This window comes from Aspergillus costaricaensis (genome assembly GCF_003184835.1).
Source record: "Aspergillus costaricaensis CBS 115574 unplaced genomic scaffold BO79scaffold_16, whole genome shotgun sequence".
Lineage (NCBI taxonomy): Eukaryota > Fungi > Ascomycota > Eurotiomycetes > Eurotiales > Aspergillaceae > Aspergillus > Aspergillus costaricensis.
This window is the reverse complement of record NW_020291816.1, coordinates 666011-693143: the sequence shown is the minus strand read 5'-3', so window position 1 is coordinate 693143 and position 27133 is coordinate 666011. Positions and strand designations below refer to the sequence as shown.

Here is a 27133-nt window from a genome sequence, read left to right as displayed (position 1 = left end):
GGAATAAAGCGAGCATACATAATACCTATTTCAAATTGCCACGGTTGATCTCGAGATCAACGCCCTCCTTAGTCAAGTTTAATTTTGCACATACATGAACGTAGTATTTAGTAGGCGCTTCCGCACACAGTGTACTAAGCGTCCTCTTTTCGTGTTTTCGACATCGCTCCCCCGACTCTACATCAGTTGCCTATACTCTTTAGACGCATCAAACCATATATACCGGTTGGTAGCATATACGATAAAAGAACACCATCTCCTCAACATACTACTTGGGCCATGGCACTATCGGGGATTTGTTAATCTTCCAAAAAGAGATTATATGCCCTACTTCGACGCAGCCGTCAGAAGAAGCCGAAAGAACCATCCTTACTGTGTTTTGTCAAGTTATATACCTCTTACTGTTTCACCTCACTTGCACTCGAAAACAAAAATACTAACCACAAGTTGAATGACGAGTTCCTCTTAATACGCAAATACAACGATTCCATGGACGAGAGTCATACTATCTAGACTTGAGCTGTCGATGCTCGTCCATGACAGCTCGAGCAACCATTGCGTACGTGAGTGTTGTGTCGCCATGACTTATATTTACGCATTAGCAACATCGAATTATCGATCGCCAAGTTTTCACCAAATACACAGAAAAATTGGATAAAGTAAACTGTATACTGGCTGGCCACTCGAAGTGCGCATCGAAAAGAGAGCTGTAGTAATGCGAGTAGTAGTAGTGTCGGCGGGCAAACCGCATCCATCGCCTCCGCCGGTCGAGACCGACTTCACCTTCTCTCTCCGCGGCCCCCTCATTCCTCACCGTTCCCCCCTTTCCTTTCTTCTTCTACTTACTTCTCCTTCCACCCCCCTCCCGCCCCTCATCCTCCGCAGCGCCCCTTCACCATGCTCTCCGGTATCCTCATTTTCAACCAAAAGGGCGAGAACCTGATTTTCCGCGCTTTCCGCAGCGACTGCCGCCCGCGCCTCGCCGATATCTTCCGCATTCAAGTCATCTCCAACCCTCAAGTCCGCTCGCCCATCCTAACCCTGGGCTCCACGACCTTCAGTCATGTTAAACACGAAAACATCTACCTGGTCGCCGTGACCAAGAGCAATGCCAATGCCGCGCTGGTCTTCGAGTTTCTATATCGATTGGTCATGCTGGGAAAGAGCTATTTTGGGAAGCTCGATGAGGAGGCCGTGAAGAACAACTTTGTCCTGATCTACGAATTGCTCGACGGTGCGCCTCGCCTGTACTTTCAAGAATACTACCAAATCGAAAGATTACTAAACCGCAGTTTTCTCCTCCATAGAAATCCTCGATTTCGGATACCCCCAAAACACCGAGACCGACACCCTGAAAATGTACATCACCACCGAAGGCGTAAAATCCGCCATTGCCAACTCTGCGACCGACTCCAGCCGTATCACCATGCAAGCCACTGGCGCTCTCTCCTGGCGCCGTTCCGACGTCAAATATCGCAAGAACGAGGCCTTTGTCGACGTGATCGAAGACGTCAACCTCCTCATGTCTGCCACAGGCACTGTCCTTCGCGCCGATGTCAACGGCCAGATCGTCATGCGAGCTTACCTCTCCGGCACCCCAGAGTGCAAATTCGGCCTTAATGACCGCTTGCTCCTCGATACTGATGCTGCTGGCTCCTCCACCCCGGGCAACCGCGATGGTACCATGAAGGCTACCCGCGCGGCCGCGGGCTCCGTCACCCTCGAAGACTGCCAGTTCCACCAGTGCGTCAAGCTGGGCCGCTTCGATGCCGATCGTATTATTTCCTTTGTGCCTCCCGATGGCGAGTTTGAGCTCATGCGCTACCGCGCTACCGAAAACGTCAACTTGCCCTTCAAGGTTCATCCGATCGTGCGTGAAGTCGGCACCACCAAGGTGGAATACAGCGTTGCTATCAAAGCAAACTACAGCTCGAAACTCTTCGCGACGAACGTTGTGATTCGCATTCCAACACCGCTGAACACGGCCAAGACGACCGAACGGACCAGCCAGGGTCGGGCCAAGTACGAGCCGGAACATAATAACATTGTGTGGAAGATCGCGCGGTTTTCCGGTGGAAGCGAATACGTCCTGACAGCAGAAGCGACGTTGACGAGCATGACGCACCAGAAGGCTTGGAGTCGGCCACCGCTCAGTCTGTCGTTCAGTCTTCTCATGTTCACCAGCAGTGGATTACTGGTGCGGTACCTGAAGGTATTCGAGAAGAGCAACTACAGCAGTGTGAAGTGGGTGCGGTACATGACTCGCGCGGGCAGTTATGAAATTCGGTATGTTTGATGTGAACCCCTTGCGCAGATAAATGTGGGGTGGTGATTAGTGTGCTAACTCCAAGCGAAACAGATTCTAGTATGATATATTAGTGCAGACAGGGTGGCCGACGGTCCTATCCCCCATATCTATATCACAATAGCTTCCATTCTAATTTCCCGACCTTTGAGCTTGGTGTCTGGCGTTGACTGATCGATTGCATGTTTTCATGTTGGGTGTGTATTGCTGTACTCATACTTCCTAGGTTCTGTTCTCTTGTTTGCACATAGGGGCTGATTGATGCATGGCATAATGGCATTACTGGGTTTGGTCATGGACATACTTAGATGACATTGGTAGTTCGTTTTTTTATTTGCAACTTAGCCGGAGTATTTACTGCCCTTCTTTATTATTTGTGCCCACTGCTTGCTTATATATCAACTGCTTTGCTTGCTTTATATCTGTCCAAATCCATGCCTCGTCCTGAACTCATACTAGTACTTTATAGTCTTAGTAGTACTCCGTTCCGTATAGGTTATTTTGTTTTCTTTCTTCCCCCCCTTCGCTTGTCTTCATTCATACATCCCCTCATTAGAAAAATAGAGACAGCGTCACATTCGCAAACGACTGAAGCGGCTTTTATTACCTAGTTATCGCTGTTACCTTAGTAATAATAAATGAATGACGAAAAGGCTCGGCTCGACCATCACTTTATCAAAGCCTTTTTCCATTCTACTAAAGCGCGGAAGTGAAGCATGTTCGAAGACATGCATATACTACTTACCCTACCCCTACCTAAATACCATAGAAGGCGAGAGTGTAAAGGTTTCGCACAGATTTTGGAAAACGTGCGATGACGTACGTGCGGAGCAGGAACACATTTGGTTATAGGATGAACCCATCGATAAGTGGTAGTTTGATAGATAGTAGTTTGATAGATTGATAGATAGTACAGTTAGAATAAAGTACATACACAACCAGTGTGTGTCGGTCATAGATAGTCAGTCATATGATACATGAAAAAGAAGAAGAAAAAAAAAAAAAAAAGAAAAAACCCGAAGTATGGTCATCCATATCCCATCTATCCGTTCATCCATTGAATCTGATCAATGTGGATAGATGGATGGGACAAACATAATGTAAGTAACCCCGGAAATGTAGAAACAAAAACACACAGCACCGTGAAATAAAGGTAAGGTAAATGGTAGTAATAACACAATCTGAAATCCCCGAAAGTAACACCTAACGAAAAGAAGAAGAAAAATAAATCCATCCATATCCCGTATCGTACATGAGCCCGTGAGTTGTGAAAGTAGTAAAACAAGAGAGCCAAATAAGTCAAAGTCATAATACAGGTAGCGGAGCGATGCTATCAGGGTATTGGCGGTTTAAAAAGGCGCAAGTTCAGAAGCGAGTAGAGTCGGTATCGTAAGCAATAATGAATGGACGAAAATATTCATCGGTAGACACAGGGAGGAATAAACGGAAAGAGGCCATTTTAGGTCCCCAGCGGGTCTGGTTTAGCTCCTCGTCGCAAGCCTATCTCCCCCTGACCTAGGAGAGTTTGCCATCTGTGTCTGATGGATTCGTGGTTTCTGCCCAGTTCTCTGGCGCAGTCATCCAGGGTTTGTTCGGAGAAGTGATATCTTTCGAGGATCAAGTTCACTAGCCGTCGATCGTCCTCTGCGACCCAGGAAGGCGACGCATCGATTGGCGTCAATTCATGTGACGCGGATTTTATGCTTTCATCGTTTGTCTCGATAGACGGCAGCGGCGCGTCGGGATTGTGTAGTGAGGTTTCCAGAGGGTTTACTTCACTTGTGCTCAGATCTTCTTGCGGTCGATGCGCCGGCGACAGAGGCGACTGTGTGATCGGGGGTGAATAAAGCGAGTAGAAGTCTTCCTGGGTAAGACCTAGTGGTAGATCATTGGGGATTTGTCTGCGACGCTTGGGCGTAGAGAAACGGTCGCGCGATTTGGCATTTTTGGAGGGTTTGCGATCCTCAATTTCCGAGTCGAGGTCTATTTCATAGGCAGATCGGTTGCGCTTGTTCGCACGACGCGTAAGTTTGGAGGGAGAGCAGGGTGATGGGGAGGAGCGCGTGAGGTTGTTCAAGTCTTTCTGGGCCACTCGCTTTTGCGACCGGGAGGGAGGAGGGGATCGTAGCTGGAGGGGACTGAGGAGACGCGGAGGAGTCTTGCGACGGGGGATCGAAGCAGGAGAGATATTGAGAAGGGATTGGAGGGCGCGACTGGTTCCCAGTAGGCCATTGCCTGATGGGAAGAGATCATCTTCGGTGGGGGGTGGAGTGTTGAATAGTAGGTTGGGCGCGAGATGCGACTGAGTCGACTGTTGTGGCATGTCGCTAGGCAGCGCAGATGGGAGTAACATCTTGCGCGACGGAGATGGGTATTCCCCAGGGATGAGTGACATGAAATGACAAAGGAGTGAAGATGAGTTGGATAGTTGGCGAAGTGGTGTTGGTGGTGAGGTGAGGCAGTCGATGCCGGGAGTGTTTGTGCGCGGATCAAGAGGAACCCGCGAAGAATGTAGGTTTGCGCCGGAAGAGGTTTGGAGGAGAAGAACCAGAGATCGGGGGGCAGAAAGAGCGTGAATGAAATGCTAATAGCAAGCGCTTTGATTTGGAGTAAGTCCGGGGAAATGCGACGAGGGAATGACAGCGAAGAGGACTGGGGGGAGTGGGAGGCGAAGGGAGGATATCAAGCGGCGCAAATCCGAGGAAGATGATGATGGGATGATGTCGGAGAAAGGAAATGGGTGGGAAAATGGGCGAAAAAGGAGAGATCCGATGCCAGCGGACTTTTCTGGCGTTTTTGTTCGGTTCCGCAAACGGGGGAGACCCAGCTTCTGGCCCAATGACCGGCAAACAATGGCTCTTGGAAAGTCTAAATCCGGGCTGCAGAATTCCCAAACACACACTAAACAAAGCCACTCTTGTGTCGATGGACGGTGAAGGAGGAGGGTAGAAGTAAGAAAAAGTTGAATCCGGTGGCAGGTATAGGAATGATTGACCGGCCTTCAGCTGGAATTGAATGTGATATCACAAAATGAATGGATGACATCGAACGTGTACAAAGAATGACCAGTAACACTTTTGGTCGGTCGCCCTCATGCCTGCCTTTTTTCGTTGCCTCCTGGACTCAACTCAGGTTTGTTTCTTTTCTCTTTTCTCTTTTATTCTTTGTTTCTCATGTCTCTGCTTTCTTCCTCCTTCTCATTCCTGCCCTGAGAACAGGGGAAAAGGCCTATTTTTGAAGGTCGAACACTGCCTTCATCCCTCTATATCTCCTCTCTCTTAATGCCCCTCCGGAGGGTGGAGTGAGACAAGGAGTGCAGGAGCCACTTCGGAGGGGATGCGCGCTGCAAGGCGTCTCCTCGCAGGGTCACCCATTGCGGCATTTCCCCATCGCCGTGTCCACTTGATGTCAAATGCATCGACACCAGCTGGAGAGGAGAGGAGAGGAGAGGAGCTATCACCCGTCTGGACTGGGATGGGCCGGACCGGTGTGGGACAGGAGGCTGTTGCATTGCAGCTTGCATTGCGTGTTACGGAGTATACGCCTGGATGAAGTTGATCTATACCTATCTACGAAGCCATGATGCGCCATGCAGCTTGGTATAATTGGGGCAGATAGATAGCTGACGCTGGGCTGATACTGATCGATCATGAATCCTATCCCTCTTACAGCGGATACGTCCATATAGTTTTTGGTTGGGATGGCAACCCTCGATAACCTGGATACTTAGGGAAAAATGATTCAGTCCCTCAGTTACTCCCTATCACCACGAGATGTCTACATATGAAGTGCTTTTTCCCTCCGTAGAATTGATTAAAGCCCTAAGAAGTTCTGCTTCTTCCTCGAAGAAAAAAAAGAAATCAATACATGAACATCTTTTTTGGGGCACCTTCCCAGACAGGTAAAATTTAAACGCCATCGCGTCGCGCGTCGCGTCGCGTGAGTACTAGCGCGTCTGGCAGAAGCGCGTTCACCAATCAACAGTGGCGAGCAACGCAGGTGACCAATCGGCTGGACTCATCGAATGTCTAGATGACTTCAGTTCCAAGTGACCGACTCGGTCATCAGCATCACCGTCATCGCACTCATTGGATTTATCGAATTTCCTCTAGCCGGGGCTTCCGATGAACCGCAACGATTGATGATTCTGGCCGTTGTTGTCTTGAACACAAGACAAGCATCCCTCCAGTAACCAGTCGTGTCTCGCTGGCAAAGCAAGAGATCGCCCATCGTCCACTGTTTCCTCCTATCGCTCCGGCTTATCGGGGGCCCCCTCCTCCTGCCCTCCTTGCTTCTTTCCCGGACACTCACGGATCTTCCCTTTCTCAAGTCCACATTCTTGCTCAGGGCAAGGTTTTGATCTCCTTCACACAGGATCGTGACTCCAGGTGGCTATGCACTGTTATTTTGGCTCGTGTCTCAAAGACCGTGCCTGCGACTACTAGTAGCTCCCCAGCCGCCTCGGGATATTATGCGTCAGATGACTGCACGTTGATGTTGCCCATCGTTTCTTTCTGCCTACCCTCCTTTGTTTGTCCTTGCTTCATCAGTGCAACCTGGAGTAGCACTCGGAAAAATTGCCCACGGTCTGCTGCATCGCATTATCTCGCAGCTGAAGATATCTCCGGACGGGTATATTCTACGACTGCCCCAATGAAATTTGCCACAAACACCCCCATTCAGACTGACATAGCATGGACGACTAACAACAGATACGTTCTTCAACTTGGCATCACCTACACTGGACCCAGAACCAGACGAATCTATCAAAAAGCCCCAGTCTGTCTCTACAAAGCCAGAGCCTGAGACCAAACCAAAGAACCCAGACAAGGGTTGACGATCTCAGTACCACGATTAGCAACCCTCTCAGAAGATCCCCTAGAATAGCACCACAAGCGCAAACCATCAGCACGAGAGAAACTCAGCTCAAACCTATTGCCCTGTTTCTCTAACTCTACCCACCTTTCTGTTCATCCCTACTCTCCCCCAGCCTCTGCACAGCATCCACTATCCACGCAAGGGACACCACACCCTATCGGACAATTTTCCCACCGGTTCCCGGGGGAATCTAATCTACTAACTACCTATGCGAATCACAGCACATGCAGGTGCAGGGCGATTGACACCTGCACGGGTTTCTTGCTCCACCTAGGAGGTTTTTCATCAGCTACCCCTTGATGCACTGTTATTGGTTACGTCCCTCCGCAGCACCAGTAGCCCGAACACACGACGTCAACGTGCGTCTCATAGGAAGTATATCAAGCGTCTACTATAGAACTTTACGGTGAAAGGAGTCTTTAGTATTACTACTTCTAGTAATAACCGACTACATTACTCGGTACAGCCTTAAGACATAGATCGTCGGCCCCACACCCATAGATACACTTTGGGGTACCTTGATCCAACCTATAGACTATACCATTAGTAGTAATCAGAGTATCGACCTAGTCTCACACACCTCACCCTATATAACACCCCTACGCAGTAATCCCATGACCTTACCCAGTGATTCAGGATTCTATAACAAAGGCAACCTTATATATACAGTCCAGATCCATCCCAGATCTGTAATACTTCCAACTCAGCCTCGATCCTACCTGTTTACTCATAGCTTTCACCCGAACCAGACAGTACTAAATATATTACCACACAACATACTTATATTACACGAAGATTTACGTATCCCCAATACCTAAGAAATACCTGTCCTCCCTCCTACCCTCTCCCTTCAAGCCTTCAGACCAGACAAAGGGACATCCCATCCCATCCCAACATCCCACCAACCAACCCCTTGATAAAATCTTCCTACTATCATCAGCAATGGATAGACCTCCCAAAAAGAAAACAGCCCCTGTTCTACCCATTTGAATTCAAGGACCCCGTGGTCTAGTAAGTCAAAGTTAGGATTGAGGTACTATATTGGTAGTAGTAGTGTAGTTGATTAACGGGAAGGGTGAGAGGGTTTCTGGTAATTACACGACCATTGGGGCTTATTAATCTGTTATACAAGGAGTTGAGACATGGCTGGGTAGGAGAGATGGTGCCTTTTTGCGGGCGTTCGGGATGCGCCCTTGTTGGTTGTCTGGTCTGGTTGCTCAGTATTGCGATACGTGTCTGTTCGATTACTTTTTACTCTTTCTTCGAGGTCTTTCGTACTGCAAAACTCAGTGTTTTGCCATTTCAAAGATATTAGGAATCTATCTATGCTATAGCTAGCGTGTTAAGATTAGCCTATCTTTCTGGCATATCCCCCTTCCATGTCTCGCGAATTCACCGTTCACTGTTTAACCCTCAGACTGTGAGTGGAGGTAAGTTAAGATCCGACAAAGTAGGGGAAGCAATCTCGTGACCGGAGAGATCTTCGAGTGATGAGCTGGGGCTCCTTGTCTTGTTTGATGTTGGGCCATGTGCTCCGAACACTATACTTGAAAGCGGCTTCTTTTGGATATTTTCAATCCCATCAAGGTCGGAATCATTACTCGCTGCTTCCCGAGCAAGCCTTTGGTCATTGAAGCAATTCAAGCTGGTGATGTCCACAATTATCGGCGCTTGGGGAGAGCATGGAGTCCAATCTCTGATTGATCGACAGTAAAGCTCTCGAAATTCGGCCGAATGAATTGGATTGCTGAACCACGCATGTTGCAACCCTTGGTTGGCAGTCATGCGTTCTTCTGCAACAATTCTGAGGAGGCGTTGAATGAAATCCTTTGCTCGAGGATGCGCAAACTGTCTGGTAAGACTCGCTTCCAACTTCTCATACCCACCGATTTTAGCCAAGTCAATCGCATACGTGGCCATTGAGCCATCACACGAAGTACTACCTGTGAGTAAGACTGCTGTTACGCAACCTAGCGACCACATGTCAGCAGCTTTCGTATAACCCTCTTGACTAGGATTTATGACTTCTCTGTTCTGGAGTTAGCGCCGTACAACTGCAACGATCAGAGCACTAACGGAGCACTATATTCGAATGTGCCAACCATTGTCGACATTCGTCCAGGGTTCCGGGTGGCGCACCCAAAGTCAGAAAGCACAACCCTGCATCCGTCCTCCAAGGATGTCATGAGTATATTGTCTGGTTTCAGGTCCCGATGAACAATATCCTGACCATGCAAGTAATCCAAAGCCATCAGCAGCTGCCTGATTATGACTGCAGCCTCCATGTTGGTCAGCATTCCCCCTTTGTACTGGATATAAGAGAACAGATCTCCACCAGGTACCAGCTCCTGAAAGAGATAGCTACGTTTCTTTAGCTATGACCCATTTGCAAGTCCGTGGACACACTTACATATGGAAATTAGTTTGTATCACTTTTTCGAGGCTGATAATGTTGGGCTACTGTGGTGTCAGGGCAATGGCGAACAACGAGATTCAATGCGCCAACTTACATGGCATAGATCTTTCAGTATTAGGGCCTCGCGGCCGAAAACTTCCAATCTTTTCTTAAGCTTTGCTTCACGGTCAGGCTTTCGTAGCTTCTTCCCGTACTTCACACTGAAGAGTTTGGCTTTTCGCAAGACAGTTGTATCGCCATTGTCGTCATCATTATCACCTGTCCATGATCCCCTAAATATCTTTTCCCTCAGAGGTCGAAGGTTTATAACCTTGCAAGCAAGCTGCTGACCACTAATCGAGTTGTAGGCCATGTACACCTGTCCGTAAGCACCAGAACCCAGTTTACGTGGTGTGACGCAGTACATGTTGTCGAAAATCCGCGAAAATCAGCAAGAATTTCAATCTCAATATAGAATAGAATAGCATTGCTTACTTTAATCTCTTTTGTCATGATGACACCTAGGCGTTCTTGCATATGCATCGGATAACTGAACTTGAGAAATATACTCCTCGGCAGCTGGAGTATATCGCCATCACTGAGGAGAAACCCACCCTTGCCTGCCATGGGGTAGATATTCCACAAGGCCCCATTTACCGAGATATTCTCAGCGTAAACCAATGGCAAGATGGCTCCAGGGTTCTCATGGTCGAACAGGACGGTGTAGATGCGGAGGTGTTGACGAGAAATAAACGTAGCATCCACGACGAGATGGCTTTATTTCGGTTAACCTCCACATGCGAGATGGGAAAAGAAGTGTACCATCTATCCGAGTCTCTACCGACATATACCGTCTGATGGCTCCGGATGATCAGCTGCTCACCTGCTTGGCCGGTCTCTGGATACCATCTAGATAGTACCCCTACCGCATCGGGAGCCTGAGACCAGGACATGGTGGGCGCTGGGGTGATCGAGAAATTGTAGGAATAACGATAATTTAGGATGCTTGCTAGGTGGGATATAGATAAAAATCAATTGAAAGAATTGATGAGTCAAGGAATAGGATAATTAAAAGTTAGTATAGAGTTGTTCACGCTGGAACTTCCAGCGCCAGCAGGTCACGGGTCAGGGGTCAGGTTCCTGCCTTCCTATCTGGTAAGCTCTAAGGCAGCAACAATCATACACTGCTTTATCACTGCTATCTAGTACACTACTGATGATTTAGGCTCGCCGTTGAACTGCTAGTTGCCAGCATCTATAGGTTCAGAAAGCAAGATCCGAGGTATAGCCAGCCGGAGCACAACCGAAAATGGACTGCTGGCTGCCGTGGCCTTTCATTTCTATCCATCAAAAGACATCAATACGCTCCGTACAATGCAATGCTACAGGCCATGACTTCATCATACATCTGGGGGAAAGCAAAGAGTGGAAGAGTTGAGTGGTTTACCCCATCATTGCCCTTGCATTCTTCGCATGCGTTCTTCAGCTGCTCTAGCGCGGCGCTCTCGTTCCAACCGCATTCTCATTTCCGGCGTCATACCTCGCATCTCCTCTTCTCTCTTCTCAGAAGCCGTCTTCTCAACAGAGCCCAGCGTTCGACCAGCTGGTTTCTTGGAGGCGCGATGTGCCGCACTAGCCGCTTCCTCCTTTTTCAAACGATCCATTTCAGCCTTGCGTCGACTAGTCTCTTCTTCTTCTGCAGTCTTTCGCTCCCTTTCAGAGCGGTTGTTGGCCTCGTCTCGAGAGATCGGTGACGGCACTTTGGTAGCCTCCCAATTCCACTTTGACTCGCCTAGCTCATGACGCGCAACGCGGAAGGCGTCCCGCGTCGCACGATCCCCAGCAAGCTCGAATGGCGTTCTTCCTTCGCCATTTGTTGCGGTTGGATCTGCTGTAGTTTTGGTCAAAAGGGCAAGGACCATGGATGGTGAGTTCAGGTTGGCAGCGAAGTGGAGGGGGGTAGGACAGCGGAAGTTCTGCTGAGAGTCGGAAGGTCGAAAGATGAAGGATGTAGGGATCGAGTTCTTGGATAGATAGGTCATCAAGGCTGGGATTTTAGAACGACGGATAAGAGCCTGTATTTGGGTTGTGTGAAGCATAGCCTCTTCATCTTCTTTGGAAACCTTGGGCTTCTGCTGTTGAGGCCGTGGAGTTGATGGCTTCGACACTTCGTCCCGTTGCTTGGCCTCTGCAGCCGCCAATGCGGCTTCGTCGACTTGGCTTACTTTCACACGGGTGAGCTCCTTGAAGCAACGCATCAGCTCGCTTTGGGTTGCTCGACGGGTGCTGAACGGGAAGCCTCTCAATCTCGGGTCGTTTTGCCTGAGAACCTGGCCCTCGTACTGGCTGAAAAGGATTCGACGATTCGTACTGCCCGTGGCACGAACAAACAATAATTCGGCCCCGTCAATCATCTGTTTCCAATCGGCCAATAAATCTCTGATCTCCTTCTCTAATGCAGCTTCGTTGTATCTTCTGAGACTGGAACCTGCCGAATGTGCGGCTCCCTTGGCAGCATCATTAGCAGATTGTGAGCCACCTTGCTTTCGTCTGGTCGTGTAACGATGGAACGTCTTGTGCGCAATGACTCGAGCTTGTCTATCCTCAATACCACCCTGCCTCCGGTGGATCTCGGGAGCCAGCGAGACCAGCATAGCAGCGAAGTGACCGCCCCCAATCATGCACATGAAAACATGAGGGCTGGGTGATGACGGCGCCTCTGGAGCATTTCCGTTGGCTCTCGGTTGCATGATAGGCGGGAGTTGCTTTCTTTTTATGGTTTCAACGAGGTGTTTGGGCTCATCCTGTTCAGCATTTGAGAACAAGGCCCGGTAGACACCTAAGGACATGTTGGAAGGCAGTCGTGTGCTAGAGAGCCAAAAAAGAGGTGGCCTGCCGGAAGTTATCTTCTTCGATGGTGCTTCATCCTCATCGGTCACCTGGGAGAGTTTGGCCTGTTTCTTCAGCAATGCTGAAAGTTGATCATTCTCTTCCTCATCCTCTGCTTCTGACGACTCGGACCCAGATATAGACTCGTCGAGTTCCCCTATAGCCTTTGCGAATTGAGACTCGTCCAACGTCGGACCACCCCTAAGCTGCGCCTTCAGGTTGTATCTATGATGATCCGAGCGAACATGACTCCGTTGTTCTTGGACGTTCAGATACGAGACCCTGCAGAGAGTACAACTTGTCGTCGAGGCCACCGCGTGATCCAACACTACTTCATCCGTCTTGTCTGAAACAGCTTCAGGGGTGTCCGCCCGTAATATCGATTGGTTTTCATGCTTTGTGGTCAGCGTCGAGAGAAGTTCCTGTGGAAGATTGTACACTTTGGATGTAATAATGTGTCAGCAAGCCATCTATCATTATGGAATTAATAAATAAAGGGCTCAATTCAGGGACGAGCGAAATCCATTTCTTACCATATAGAGGCCTTTTAATGAGTTCCTCAAGAGGTGTATCTGCAGCCATGTTGACGCCCCAGAAAACGCACGCCTGTTGTTGAACTTTTGAGCGATCTGGGATTTGAATGTTGCGCGCCAAAAGAATGACGCTGCAGGAACCCCTCTTGCAAGCCTACTCACCGCCTTCCGCCTTGGAGGTGGGGCGCGAGCCTCAATCCAAATGCTTCTGGAAGGCAGCCGTTCCATTGTTCCGTCCCAGACTGGCCATCTACTATTGTGAAATACTAAGTATCTGCTGCATCACCGGCTCGAGGAGAATAAAATTCAATGGAAGCGGTGAGACAGTCTAGGACTACTGGTTGTGAACATGCGGTAAGTTGGAAATTGCATAGCCCGCCGTACGAAGTAGCCCCAGAAACATTGATATCACTATTTTCTGTACGTCGTCAGGCGAGCATGCTTCCAATACTCTGTCCACATATTCTATGCTCCTATTACAATATTCTCCTTGGTATCCGAGACATGCAACTGCTTATCCCGATGAAGCTTGCTTGACGATGACAGAGGTTGCGATCAACACACGGGCTACTGTGGATATCTGATAGATAGCACTCTTTCCAAGTGGAGTAGGGCTGATAGGCTACCCAGTAACTAGTAATGGTGTTGTCCAATGGCATTCATCTAACTGCCTCAAGCGATAGAAAAGGCGATGAGCAGACGGTCGATCGCAGTCTGGTGTCCGATGTAGATACCGTGAGGGCGGGCAGAGATTCTGGAAGTTTACTCCGAACAGGCGGTATCTCCGGGTGGGGTAGTCGGTGCTAATTTGGGCTTAAACGCCGACCCCGAGACCTCCAAAACATCCAATCAGGCTGAGCACATTCCGGCGGGTAAGCACGACATCGGTTAGCGTCATCTAAAGGCGAGTCACCGCTCTGAAAGTAAATTACTTACTCTATTACTAGGCGTCCTGGTCCTATTTGTAGGAATTAGTAAGACAACCAGAAACACTGTCAGATTGAAGCAGCAGGCAGTTACATAATGAATTACCAGAAGTGTAAGCTACTAACTACGACTCAAACTTGACCATTCCTCTGAGGCTGGACTGGGATGATCCGGCGAGTCCGGAGTTAACTCAAGTGAGTACTAGTAGACTAGCACTGCGTAGATAAGCAGCCGTTCATTACATCATTGGTTATTGCCTCCGCCCACCCTCTCTTCATCCAGTCTATCATCCCTGTCGGACTGTGCGCTTCTCAATCCCCGAAACCGTTGATGGGACACTGTATGAATCTCGGATATAGAACATTCAATGGACATGTAAAGCCTCGTAGAGAGGTAGAATGGCAGTTTTAGAGGATACTACTGCTTTCGGTCGAGAACCTTGGATCAACCCTGCCAAGCACCGTTACCACGAGGAAAGAGACCGAATTATGTCATAAATTCGGAATACATCCCTCCCCGGCTTGACTTTGACCAGAAAAGGTACAAGGAGGACGGGAGGCCAACTGCAACGCTTCAACTTATATCAACATCCACGCTTTATATACAGATTCCAAAAGGGTTTGCATTCAACGCAACTGCACCAGGGAAAGGGAAAAGGGGGCCATGCGCTTATGCCGCTTATCAGGCCGGACAGAACGGTAACGCCCTTGTACGACTGCTTACTTAGCCTTGTATCTTTTCCGCAAAAGCTTGGGCCCCGATGCCTTTAGTAAGCAGCTTGCAGCTCACTAACGAATCAGTAGTTCTCCGTGGTTATCGCCCTCGACGAAACGTTCTTCCTTCACGATCGCAATCCTTCCTTGCGTGAAAAGGCAACCTCGGGGCTTTTCACTGCTTCTCCCTTTCCCCCCATTGCATGTCCGAAAGGACGAGCGATCTAGTGGTTGGGATACTTACATTCGGGGAAAATGCTGGAAGGCAGTTCCCAAACGTTCCTGGGGGATTCCACCCCCGGATCCCTGCTATCGTCAAACCTGAACACAGCATTCCAGTCCCCCAAGTCGCAGCCCTTCTGTGGCGACGTCGAGGGCTGGGGCCCGATTAGCAAGTTCAGATTCGATTTGACGCCATGCTTTCTGGATGCCGGAGTGGCTGTCGTTGCAGCATGGGGTCTGCTTATGGGTACAGGTGCTGTGTGGTTCTTGCTGAAAAAGCGAATCCCTCAGCCTGTGTCGAAGAACTGGCATTTTTATGCCAAGCTGGTTAGTATCCTATCCCTTCCCCTATAGTATCCCTGCCTATGGACTGACTGGTGCCCATTGCCCCTATGCTTAGGTCGTTTTGTCCGCCTTAATCTTTGCTACTGCCCTACAGGCAGCCATTCAGGTCGAAACTTACCCGGACATCTGGTTTGCCGACTTTCAATTTTGGAGCTCAGTTCTTGTGCTTGCTTCTCTCGCCGTCATCTTTGCAGTGCAGTATTATGAGCACTGGCGCAGCAGGCAGCCCAACGGCGTCGTCTTGTTCTACTGGCTCTTCTTCACCATCGTCTACGGAATCAAATTGCGGTCGCTTGTGGCACGAAAGGCATATCAGGATCAGCTTCCATACTTCGTTACTTTCTCGGTGAGCTTGGGCCTGGCGCTCTTGGAATTCGCTCTAGAGTACTTGGTTCCCAAGAAACAGAGCGCCTACGATGCGTTGGGCGACGAGGATGAGTGCCCTTATGAGTATGCAGATATCTTCTCGGTCCTTACTTTCAGCTGGATGACCCCGATGATGAAATTTGGCTACAAAAACTTTTTGACCCAAGATGATCTCTGGAACCTCCGCCGTCGCGATACAACCGGCGTGACTGGTGCGACACTTAGGGAGAACTGGGAACATGAGCTGAAGAAGAGCAAGCCTTCTCTATCGTTGGCTTTGATCAAATCATTCGGTGGCTCTTTCTTGCGTGGTGGAATGATCAAATGCGGAAGCGACACACTGGCCTTCGTCCAGCCCCAGCTTCTGCGTCTGCTGATCAACTTCATCAATTCCTACCGGACCGACGAGCCTCAGCCAGTCATTCGGGGTGTGGCCATAGCTCTCGCCATGTTTCTGGTGTCCGTATCGCAGACCATGTGTCTTCACCAATACTTCCAAAGAGCCTTTGACACCGGTATGCGGGTAAAGTCTGCTCTGACTGGCCTGATTTACGCGAAGTCACTGAGACTCTCCAGCGAGGGCCGCTCAACGAAGACAACCGGTGACATTGTCAATCATATGGCTGTCGATCAGCAGCGCTTGTCCGATCTCACCCAGTTCGGCGTTCAGCTATGGTCCGCGCCGTTCCAGATCACCCTCTGCATGCTCTCTCTCTATCAGCTTGTCGGATACAGCATGTTCGCGGGAATTGGTGTGATGCTACTCATGATTCCGTTGAACGGTGTGATAGCTCGGATGATGAAGAAGCTGCAGCTTGTTCAGATGAAGAACAAGGATTCAAGATCACGATTGATGACGGAGATTTTGAACAACATCAAGAGTATCAAACTTTACGCATGGAATACAGCCTTCATGAACAAGCTCAGCCACATCCGTAATGACTTGGAATTGAACACGCTCCGCAAAATCGGTGCGACACAGTCCATTGCAAATTTTACTTGGCAGTCGACCCCTTTCCTTGTCTCTTGCTCCACTTTCACTGTCTACGCCTTGACGCAAGACAAGCCTCTTACCACCGATGTGGTGTTTCCGGCCTTGACGCTCTTCAACCTGCTTACTTTCCCGCTCTCTATCCTTCCAATGGTCATCACGGCTGTCATTGAAGCCTCGGTGGCTGTCAAGCGTTTGACGGATTATTTCACCGCAGAGGAATTGCAAACCGACGCTGTCAAGATTGAGGATACCGTTTCTCATATCGGTGACGAGTCTGTCAGAATTCAGGATGCTTCCTTCACGTGGAACAGGTACGAAGGCACGCACGTGATTGAAAACATCAGCTTCAGTGCCCGTAAGGGTGAGCTCAGCTGCATTGTTGGGAGAGTCGGAGCCGGTAAATCGTCTTTGCTTCAGTCATTGCTGGGTGATTTGTGGAGGACCGAAGGTGAAGTTGTTGTACGAGGTCGCATTGCCTATGTTGCCCAATCGCCCTGGGTCATGAACGCAAGCGTCCGTGAAAACATCGTTTTTGGTCATCGCTGGGACCCCCAATTCTACGACCTCACCGTCGAGGCATGTGCTTTGCTGGACGATTTCAAGAATCTGCCGGATGGTGATCAAACCGAAGTTGGTGAAAGAGGAATCTCACTATCTGGAGGACAAAAGGCTCGGTTGACCCTCGCTAGAGCTGTCTATGCTCGTGCCGACATCTACCTTCTCGATGATGTGCTCTCTGCAGTCGATCAACATGTGGGAAGACATCTCATCAACAGGGTTCTTGGTCAAAACGGTATTTTGAGCACCAAGACTAGGATCCTTGCGACAAATGCTATTCCTGTTTTGAAGGAGGCTGATTACATCGGCTTGCTGCGCAACAAGACCATTATCGAGAGCGGAACCTATGAACAATTGCTGGCTATGAAGGGTGAGGTCGCGAACCTGGTTCGTACCACGATGAACGACTCGGACGACGACGAAGAGTCTGGCACTGATAGCCGTGACCTAGCGAGCCCTGAAAGCTCGGAATCTGTCACTGTTATCGATAATGCGGAGTCTGACTCGGATCCTGAGGATGCTGAGCGAGAAATTGGTGCCCTTGCTCCGATCAGGGCTGCTGGTGGTAGAAGAACAAGCACTGTAACTCTGCGACGTGCGAGCACTGCCAGCTGGAAGGGCCCTAGGCGGAAGCTAGGGGACGAAGAAAATGTCCTGAAGAGCAAGCAGACCCAAGAGACCTCGCAGCAAGGCAAAGTCAAGTGGAGCGTTTATGGCGAGTACGCTAAGAACAGTAACATCGTTGCCGTTTGCTTCTACCTAACCGCCCTCCTGGGAGCCCAGACTGCGCAGGTCTTAGGCAGTTTTTGGCTTAAGCACTGGTCTGAAGTTACCGAAGCCCAGCCAGATGTGCCTGTCGGCAAATACATTGGTATCTACTTGGCCTTTGGCTTGGGATCGTCCCTTCTGGTCATCGTTCAGAATTTGATCTTGTGGATTTTCTGTTCTATTGAGGTATGCTGGATTTCCCGTACCCCAAGATGCTTCTACATCAATTGCTTAACCATATGCTAGGCCTCCCGCAAACTTCATGAACGCATGGCATTCGCCATTTTCCGTTCTCCCATGAGCTTCTTCGAGACAACACCATCCGGCCGAATTCTCAACCGATTCTCTAGGTGAGTTCTTTTCCTAGTGTCATCGAGATATGACATTTGATCGGGGAAGGCTAACTTTACTTGCTCAGCGACGTCTATCGCATTGACGAAGTGCTTGCGCGGACCTTTAACATGGTGAGTTTGAGATACTCTTCTGATTGGCTACTGTCGCTTACATCTGCCAATAGCTCTTCGGCAACTCTGCCAAAGCCATTTTCACCATGATCGTTATCGCATCCTCAACCCCGGCATTCCTCATTCTGGTGATTCCCTTGAGCTACGTATACTTCAGCTACCAAAAGTACTACCTCCGCACATCGCGTGAACTGAAGCGCTTGGACAGCGTTACGCGCAGTCCTATCTATGCTCACTTCCAGGAGTCTCTGGGCGGCATTTCGACGATTCGTGCCTATAGACAGGAAGAGCGATTTACTCTGGAGAACGAGTGGCGAATGGATGCGAATGTGCGTGCATACTTCCCATCCATCAGTGCCAACCGTTGGCTTGCTGTGCGTCTCGAGTTCATTGGCTCTGTAATCATCCTGGCCTCCGCGGTACTTTCTATCGTTTCCGTAGCGACCGGCAGTGGGATATCTGCTGGCATGGTTGGTCTAGCCATGTCCTACGCTCTACAGATTACCCAATCCCTGAACTGGATCGTCCGCCAGACGGTCGAGGTTGAGACCAACATCGTTTCGGTTGAGCGTGTACTAGAGTACGCAAGCCTGCCCAGCGAGGCACCAGAGGTGATTTTCAAGCATCGTCCTGCTATTGGCTGGCCGGCGCAAGGCGCGGTATCGTTCAACAACTACAGCACACGTTACCGCCCAGGGCTTGATCTCGTGCTCAAAGATATCAATCTTGATATCAAGCCCCACGAGAAGATCGGCGTGGTTGGTCGCACAGGTGCAGGCAAGAGTTCACTGACTCTGGCACTGTTCCGCATTATCGAACCGGATAATGGCAGCATCAGGTAAGGACTGCTGCCCGACGTTATTCCATCGTGGCGAAATAGGTTCAAAGGCTAACGCTGTGTGTAGCATCGACGGGCTGAACGTGTCGACCATTGGCCTTTTCGACCTGCGGGGCCGCCTTGCCATCATTCCTCAAGATCCGGCCATGTTTGAAGGAACCGTACGGGATAATTTGGACCCACGACATGTGCATGATGACACCGAACTCTGGAGTGTGCTTGGTACGTTGGGCTACATTGCATACGAACGCTAAGCGTGATTAACTGACCTGTGATTGCTGCAGAACATGCGCGACTTAAAGATCACATCGCGCAAATGGACGGTCAGTTGGATGCCCAAATTCAGGAAGGAGGTAAGCATGTGGCTGGTTTTGGCCTCTCTCTCGTGCATTTCTGCGCGGTTTTTACCACATTAAGGATCTGGATTAACCTAGTTAATGGCAGGATCCAATCTCAGTCAAGGGCAGCGACAGCTGGTTTCCCTGGCGCGAGCGCTGTTGACGCCTAGTAATATTCTCGTACTGGACGAGGCAACGGTACGTGGCCAATCGCATTGCAATTTGGTTGTTTCATTACTTTACCCCCGTTTTTCTTTCATTTCGCCTCCAAACTTACAGTTAGCTTTAGGCGGCAGTGGATGTGGAAACGGACGCATTGCTGCAACGCACGTTGCGCAGCAGCATTTTCCAAGACCGGACGATCATCACTATCGCACATCGTATCAATACCATTATCGATTCTGATCGAATCGTGGTGCTCGACAAGGGCCGGGTGGTCGAGTTCGACACGCCTGCGGAGCTGATCAAGCGCGAAGGCCGGTTTTATGAGCTGGTCAAAGAGGCCGGACTCCTTGACAGCAGCGACGGGCCTGGAGTTACGCAACAATCCTAGCGCTTATGACGAACATGGCGCTTCCTAGATGGCCGGAAGGGTAGCCTGTCTGGTTTCAGGCCGATCCCTCGCCCCCGACATGACTCACTGGACTGCGTTATGAGAGTGCGTACCATGCGTACCCCGTGGAACAGGCTCGGCTTAGTCTGTACTTCGTACATAGACAGAGCTATTGTTCGAGCGCTGCATGGGGGTCCATAGCAAGTCTGTGCGTCTGATTGGGACGCAAAGTGAGGACGTTTAAAAATTAAAAAAGTTGAAAGGAAAAAAAGGGGGTGTGGGAGGGGTGTCGGTATTGCACCGCGGAACCAGGTATTCGATTCGAGCGTGGAATCATACGAGATGTGATTAGCAATTCCGGATTGCTCGGAGGTGTTTTGTCTGTCTGGGTCTAGATAGGAAGTGGAGGTCTGTTCTGTCAGGGTGTGACTAAAAAAAGTATGATCTTGCTGGAAGATACGCACACACATAGTATTAGTATATATATTGGCGTTTTGACTTACTTAACCATCTACAAGTAGTGGCTGGCTACAACTGCCGTACTCTCACTACACTATCACCCCTCTCCTTAATCTACTTAGTAGTAACTCATCTTACCCCTCAAACCCACCACACTCTGTTCCTTTCTTTTCCACGCGCAAAGCGACAAAAGAAAAAAAAAAAAAAAAAAGGAGGAGAATCAGCGCCATGAACAATAGTAGCGGTGTAGAAAAAAGGACAGGCACCTGCCAGACAGAAAACCCGGACTCTGCAGGATGCATTGCATGGCATGCATGTACTAGCGCCACACACACACACACACACCAGAACAAACAACTGGACTTTGCTCTGCGTTTTGCTGACTGATAGCATTTCCGCCAATCTTATAGCAGCGTTGATGCAGTCATGTTATTTTGTGGTTATTGCAGTGGTGTCACGATGCTGATGTGATGTGATATTGATGCTGATGATGAAGTCACTACCTACCTACTAACTAGTAGGGATAGGATCAGGTTTCGAGTTTGGAAACTAGTATAGTATAGTAAGTAAAGTAAAGTAAAGTAAATTATATGTGATTAAACTAGGTATCTTTACGTGGTTTGTTAAATGCATACTTACTATGTATGTATGTATGTATGTATGGTACTATGTGCTTTTCTACTATGACTCTCATTTATGAGGGTTTGTTAGTAGTAGTAGTAAGTACTACTTGATTCAATGTTTTATATTGTTGTCTGTATAAATATGCGTAAGTAATTTTCCTTAGTTTCAAACCTTTGCATCATACTCAGTACTTACTTTGTTTCTCTACTCTTCTGTATGGTATATATACAAACACCGCAGGCAGATATTGATTGGAAGTATTGATAGTATTTGCAAGATCGAAAGGACTGTAATAACTACTGTTTACTGGTAGGGAAATAAAAGTACCGGTCCTTTCTATCTAGTACTTTGGATCGTTTATACTTACTTAGTGACTACTAGTAGTTATATATTGTTATAAGACCTGCTACGTGGCTTCACTCACTTCATAGTTAAGCGAAGGCGCCTTGATGAAGCTTTGCATAAGGTGGCGTTGTTTCTGTGCTGGGCAGGGTTTTATCTGATCTGATGAATTGACGGTGAGATAGATACACGATGGTGCTTAGGTTGCTCGTGCTCGTGCTTGGGCTGCTCCTCGTGCTCGTGTCCTTGGGAGATAAGTATATTTGTGATTGTGGAAGTTCGATGGTGGCGTTCGAAGCTGGCACTCTTTATCTGGTTATGAGTGAATATAGTTACGGTCAGTGCTAGGTGGTAGTAGTAATAGTAGTTCTGCCAGCACGTTCATGGACTAGATAGAGTTTGTTTGTTGAGGCCTGGTATGATATCGTCGTGGTGATATAGACTTTATTACTTTTTGGGTATATGACCTCGTGGTGGTGTATAGTAGCAGCATATTATGCGTTACCTTAATATGATTCTCATGTCATGAGATACTTATCATTTAATACTACTGCTGATGTGAGGATGGAGCGGGATAAATATATATATATATATATAGATACATATATTTATATATATCCCGTTATTTGCTCAAGCATATAAGTTAATAACATAAGTTATATTGTCTTCAACTAGTATTTCGTTCATTTCGAATATTTATATATATATTCCACCCCCAAAAAGCCCGATAACTCCTAACCCTCCTCTCTACGAAAACCACAGACCAAAATCAACGGCATGCACAAGTGACTACCAACCCACCCCCGAAATCTAGAACAACCAAGTACTAACTGACTGACAACTACTACGTAGTAACTAACTACCTACTGCTGCAAGCATTGACTGACTGACTGACTGACTAACAACCCCCTGCGATAAGCGAGTTACTTAGTTATTTACTTAGTTGTCCATGGGGGAGAAAATGAGGGGTTCCCAAACTGGCGGTGAGAATAACAGCAGAGGATCCAAGGAGTTCCTCCATATTCCATAGTATGTACGTAATTCGAAGAACCCAAAGAACAACGAATAGTCAACCACTAATTTCAGGTACCTGACTAACCTGGTCTAAATCTACTTACTTACCGAGGGAGAAGAAGAAGCGGGCGGAGCTGAACACCCTTTTAGTTTTGGTGTTGCTGTTTCGGTTGCCGCTGGCTAGCTGGGGCTTTTGGTTTTGCATTGCCACAGATATACTTACGTACTGTACTACTTACTACTCAGATAACGGGGAGTATATGAGGGCTGATAGCGTGTATCTTTTTAGCCTGAATTGATGGATTGGGGGGAGGGGGCGAGTGGCGGATATGCGCTTTTCAGCTTGACGGTCTACCTACGTACTTTGCTGAAGAGTAATACTAGGTTTCTTGGGTGAGTGATTGTGGCGGCGCTTAATTGGCGCCTTGACGATGTGTCTGCAGATTTCCACGTTTCAAGTTTCATCATTAGGTAGTTTACTTCGCTGTGTCTACGTGGTTGGAAGGAAGCCTGGTATGCTGTGTACCCCACTGCTTAGGGGCAGCGCTTCGATACGATAGATGCGATCACTGCTGAAGATGAACAAGGCATTGGGGATTACCATAGGTCGGGGCTTGTGCGGATATTTGTCGAGTACGAAGTCCTATCTGTATGCGCTCTACTGTAAGTGAGATGATAAGCTAGCTTGCTGGCGGAAAGTTACACTCCTTGCTTCGCGCATAGTCATCATCATCGTCGCGATTAGTCGATGAGGTTACGGAGTACTGGCGCGATCGATCGATTAGCCTTCTTCAGAACTCCTGCCTAGTCTAGATACCGATCGCATCGTGTAAAAGGGGGAGGGGGGTGGCAATCAGACCCTTCCAGGGAAGTTTGGTATCGCGGCGAGAAGACCGTCTCTAGCCACACCATCTCTGCGAAATAAACTCCAGGAAAACTGAGCTACCAAAGCATATCTGAATTGGTAAACTTTCGCGGAAGTCCCTTCAGATCTGAGGGTGTTGAAGGCAAGCAGGGTGGGCACGGGGATTTGTTCTGGGGTTTGAATGCGCCAATGAGTGCACGCCCCCCCCCCCCCCCTTTTGACGCGAGAGGAGAAGCGCTGCGATAGTTAAGCTAGCTAGCTGGGTTAGACGAGGGCGGATCTGAGATGATGATGATGATGACGATGACGATAATGTTCTGCATGGGCCAAGTGCCGCGCCGCTTGCTGGACCTGGTCGTCGGGTCGAGGGATCGCGGAACTCAGCTCATGGCGCGATCCACAGGATGACCACTTTGAGCGGCATGCATGGGAATCGAACGAACGGATTGGATGGTAGTTCGCTTTGGGTCGTGGGACGGGCAAGTTCGTTTCGAGACTTGTACCTCAAAAGGGGAAGGGAAGGAGGTCTAGTTTTTCGGATCGACTGGTTATTGAGTGGTCGCGGGATTTGGGTGTGGCGACGGGGCCAGGTGTCTAGACTATGAGGATTGTGTTAAATTGGAGTTAGTGGAAAGTCAGTGAGAGAGCTAGTTAGTTAGCCAAGCGATAAGCGAGAATGGTGTTGGAATGAAAGGAATTGGGAGGGGAATTAAACTGGTATCTAACCGAGAAAAATAATTGACTATAGTCAAACATTGTGTTCCGAGATATTTGACAGCTGTGGATGGCTAAGTAATTGGGGGTGAGCGCTTGACAGCGGCTACACGCTCATGGTAGACCAGGATGACGGCTGTGTAAATATAGTAAGAGTGAGTAAGGAGTAAAAGATAGACCAAACAGAGACAGTGGCTGACCGCAATGGCTCAACGCTCAGGCCGTTAGGACTATCTATGGAGACTCACTCAACTTCCCCGAGACGCCAACCATGGTTCAGTAGTCGACGGTGGACGGAGTTCCCGACGAGTCGACCCAAGAGTCCAGACGAATTACGGATGGATTCATCTTGAACATTCTCGACGCCATGGGTAAGTAAGTAAGTGTCTGCAGGGACAACAGTAGGGTGTGGATAGAGTCAGGCTTGTTGTGCGTTGTGTAAGGATTCTTTTTTGGCTTTTTGTTTTTTCCTCCCGTTTTCGACGGGGCCAGACAATTACATTGTCCAGGATATCCCTACCGGAGAGCATCCACCGGGGGATGGAGCTTGACAGCTGGCCATGGCTCATTTGTCCAAACCCGCCCCGCGGGTTACTTACTATCCAGGTTTTGTCAGTGATGGTTTGTTGACACGCCCGTTTGTGGTGGTCGGTCGTTGTGTTGCGTTGTGTGTTCTTTTCAGGGTTTGGGGCTTCGCTTAGTAGACGATGCTGTGATGATGATACTAAAGTACTCCGTACTAGAAATATATACGAAATGTAGGCTCCGTATGCAGTGCAATATTGGAGATGTGGAGTATACTAAGTTGTGGTACGTATGTTAATATCCCTTCTCCTAGGTATAGTAATCAATGTATTACAACTCTGAGTAAAGCGACCATACTTATAGTTAAGCAGCATAACGTAAGTTAAATAGGGTATTTTTGTAATTATTTCCCTGACAGATTGACTGACAATAACTGACTAACTGAATAGTTGGTTAGTTAACTAACTAGGTAGTAACCTTCAACTGATTGCCAATTATCCTCCTCATCAGCATCATCATTTGGCTCGTTGCAGATCTCCCCGAATCCCCAAATCCAATCCCCGAATTCCCCTGACCCGGATGCCAATTGCCCAAGCAAGCAATATCTCCGTGCCCAGCGAGGCCCTCATCATCCATCAGCACTTAGTTAGTTAGCACGAAGGAAGGGAATTTAACTAGATGGATAATAATAATATTATAGTAACCATGTTAGGTACACCACAATAATACTCGCTATTATAAGCATCCACCGACGAAGTGTAGTCATCATAGTAGTATTCCGGGATACACCCCATACCCAGAACCCGCACCCGCCAGCCACAATCATCATTTTGCTGCAGCACGCACAAAACAATTCATCCCATCCTTCTATCTGTCGGTCAATTCTTCCTTCCCGGCCACTTATCTAAGGTACGAACCAGGAATCCCGGTGTTAGTTTGCTGCATAGGACTTTGGGTCCCAGGAAATGAACCCTGTGGATCCCAGAGAACCCTGTCTTCTGTCTCCTTAGTGTAAGTTGTTCTTGTCTCGCCTCAAGGAACATGATCCGCTCCGTTCGTTTGTCAGTGTCCACACCCACAACCTATCGCACCCCTGCTGGTGGGTGTGATTGTCGCTCGAAATGGAGAAAAGGTACGGATGGCCAAGAGGGGGTTATCTGAAACGGATCAATTGGGAGATGGAACTGTCGGCCGAAGTGGTACCTGCCGGTTGTACACAGTAGTATCTTTCTGTGGATTTTGCGGTGTTTGAGTGATCGGTGTTTGAGTACTACTTCAGGACAAACATATTGCGTCAAGTTGATAGGATAGTGAAGATTCTTCAAAACACGGTACACCCTAGATAGCTAGGTTAGAAAGTACTAGTAAGCATTTAGCGATTGACCAATATTCAAGAGTTATTCCTGATTTCATCAAGCGAGATTGTCCATTATCGCGAATTTGAGCACCTGGCACAAAAGGTCTAGTACTCCGTAGGTACTTTCCAACCGCGACGATGAAATGACAGAATGGCTCATGGCGGGGGATTGGCCCCTGCGGATTCATTATCCGAAAGCAACCGCGCCCCTCGACAAATAGTCGGTCAAGTTTCAGCTCCTCCTCTTCCTTGACTAAACTCGGGATTTAATTGTTGACGTGCACAATGAGTGGTCGTTGTCCTTAGTTACGTAGACTATCTAGTGCATAGCTCCGAACAAAAGCGAGCGAGGCAGCAAGCGGACGGGACGACCGATGAACTAATTATCTTTTGAAATCCCTGCGTAGATTGGCGCATCAGTCAATCGGACCCGTCGTTAGTGCTGCGCCAGTAATGTGTGGGCATCGCGATCGGAGGGGGTTGCGCGAATCTCGTCGCTGGGGGTATTTTTTCCAGCGAATTTTACGCGGTTGATCTGATTTGAGAAAACCGGATATACCTAAGGGTGTACTCCGTACACAAGTGTGAGTGTGAGTGTTAGATTGCTTACGCGTGTGGGTATTAGTAAGGGTGGAGGAGATTGACGAGGCCGACAATAGATCGGGGGGGGGGGGTTGGGAATGGTGCTCGTTGCGAGATAAATCAGATGATGAGGCAGTAGTTTGTTCCAGACGCCGCGCGGATGCCTCAGATCGAACATCCCTGCTGTTTCTGATTGTCAGGACATGATCGAGGCATGCGTGTGGGGGTTTGACGTTGAGTACTACCTACATAACTGCACACTTACTGTAGATGTTGGTGATGGTGGTGGTGATGATTGATCATGATGAGAGACAGGTAAAGCATGCAAATCCCCTCTGATCGGTCGGTCATAATCCGGCGGCAATCACTCTGTACTTACTCCATAGATGGCCAGTGTCCATTTCGGGCACCGTACAGTGCGAACTAAATAGGCAAAGTGTGATATTCATGATCAGCAACTTCCACCGTGCATCCAGTTACCTGGGTCATCCCTACACGATTCCCACCCGATTGGCATGATTGGGCTCTCATTCGTCGAGAAGGTCTTGGGAACGAATCCATCAGG

At 48.7% G+C, this 27133-nt stretch overlaps 6 protein-coding genes across 6 annotated transcripts; 2 read left to right on the top strand and 4 right to left on the bottom strand.

Moving 5' to 3' along the window:
• The first annotated feature begins 859 nt into the window (after nucleotides 1–859).
• On the top strand, nucleotides 860–2656 carry BO79DRAFT_173539 (AP-2 complex subunit mu). Its single transcript, XM_025679691.1, has 3 exons — nucleotides 860–1234; nucleotides 1308–2286; nucleotides 2360–2656. The coding sequence occupies exons 1-3, from the start codon at nucleotides 898–900 to the stop codon at nucleotides 2364–2366; spliced, it is 1323 nt and encodes a 440-aa protein (XP_025539524.1). The 5' UTR covers nucleotides 860–897; the 3' UTR covers nucleotides 2367–2656.
• A 614-nt stretch (nucleotides 2657–3270) lies between these two features.
• On the bottom strand, nucleotides 3271–4984 carry BO79DRAFT_209183 (uncharacterized protein). Its single transcript, XM_025682559.1, has one exon. The coding sequence runs from the start codon at nucleotides 4698–4700 to the stop codon at nucleotides 3765–3767; it is 936 nt and encodes a 311-aa protein (XP_025539523.1). The 5' UTR covers nucleotides 4701–4984; the 3' UTR covers nucleotides 3271–3764.
• Nucleotides 4985–6275: 1291 nt separating this feature from the next.
• Nucleotides 6276–7682, bottom strand: BO79DRAFT_228710 (uncharacterized protein; the record flags this gene model as incomplete). Its single annotated transcript, XM_025683984.1, has 6 exons — nucleotides 6276–6361; nucleotides 6391–6697; nucleotides 6977–6989; nucleotides 7060–7183; nucleotides 7268–7337; nucleotides 7641–7682. The coding sequence occupies 6 exons, from the start codon at nucleotides 7680–7682 to the stop codon at nucleotides 6276–6278; spliced, it is 642 nt and encodes a 213-aa protein (XP_025539522.1).
• Nucleotides 7683–8596: 914 nt separating this feature from the next.
• Nucleotides 8597–10531, bottom strand: BO79DRAFT_148216 (serine/threonine protein kinase; the record flags this gene model as incomplete). The annotated part of the gene is made up of 7 exons (XM_025678536.1): nucleotides 8597–8715; nucleotides 8785–9212; nucleotides 9260–9544; nucleotides 9594–9640; nucleotides 9694–9957; nucleotides 10074–10353; nucleotides 10401–10531. The coding sequence occupies 7 exons, from the start codon at nucleotides 10529–10531 to the stop codon at nucleotides 8597–8599; spliced, it is 1554 nt and encodes a 517-aa protein (XP_025539521.1).
• A 405-nt stretch (nucleotides 10532–10936) lies between these two features.
• On the bottom strand, nucleotides 10937–13085 carry BO79DRAFT_287691 (putative C2H2 finger and ankyrin domain protein). The gene is made up of 2 exons (XM_025688614.1): nucleotides 13001–13085; nucleotides 10937–12906 (listed from the first exon to the last, which is right to left on the bottom strand). The coding sequence occupies exons 1-2, from the start codon at nucleotides 13047–13049 to the stop codon at nucleotides 11030–11032; spliced, it is 1926 nt and encodes a 641-aa protein (XP_025539520.1). The 5' UTR covers nucleotides 13050–13085; the 3' UTR covers nucleotides 10937–11029.
• Nucleotides 13086–14895: 1810 nt separating this feature from the next.
• On the top strand, nucleotides 14896–20086 carry BO79DRAFT_148237 (ATP-binding cassette glutathione S-conjugate transporter YCF1; the record flags this gene model as incomplete). Its single annotated transcript, XM_025678537.1, has 9 exons — nucleotides 14896–15189; nucleotides 15263–18079; nucleotides 18140–18243; nucleotides 18312–18357; nucleotides 18411–19195; nucleotides 19263–19417; nucleotides 19480–19548; nucleotides 19640–19731; nucleotides 19823–20086. The coding sequence occupies 9 exons, from the start codon at nucleotides 14896–14898 to the stop codon at nucleotides 20084–20086; spliced, it is 4626 nt and encodes a 1541-aa protein (XP_025539519.1).
• Between the last annotated feature and the right edge of the window lie 7047 nt (nucleotides 20087–27133).

Excerpts from the sequence above, each read along its gene's own strand:
- BO79DRAFT_173539 (XM_025679691.1), top strand. The coding sequence starts at position 898 with ATGCTCTCCGGTATCCTCATTTTCAACCAAAAGGGCGAGAACCTGATT. Across the intron at positions 1,235-1,307 it reads GATCTACGAATTGCTCGACG|AAATCCTCGATTTCGGATAC; the intron begins GTGCGCCTCGCC and ends TCTCCTCCATAG.
- BO79DRAFT_287691 (XM_025688614.1), bottom strand. The coding sequence starts at position 13,049 with ATGGCTGCAGATACACCTCTTGAGGAACTCATTAAAAGGCCTCTATAT. Across the intron at positions 12,907-13,000 it reads CATTAAAAGGCCTCTATATG|TGTACAATCTTCCACAGGAA; the intron begins GTAAGAAATGGA and ends TTACATCCAAAG.
- BO79DRAFT_209183 (XM_025682559.1), bottom strand. The coding sequence starts at position 4,700 with ATGTCACTCATCCCTGGGGAATACCCATCTCCGTCGCGCAAGATGTTA.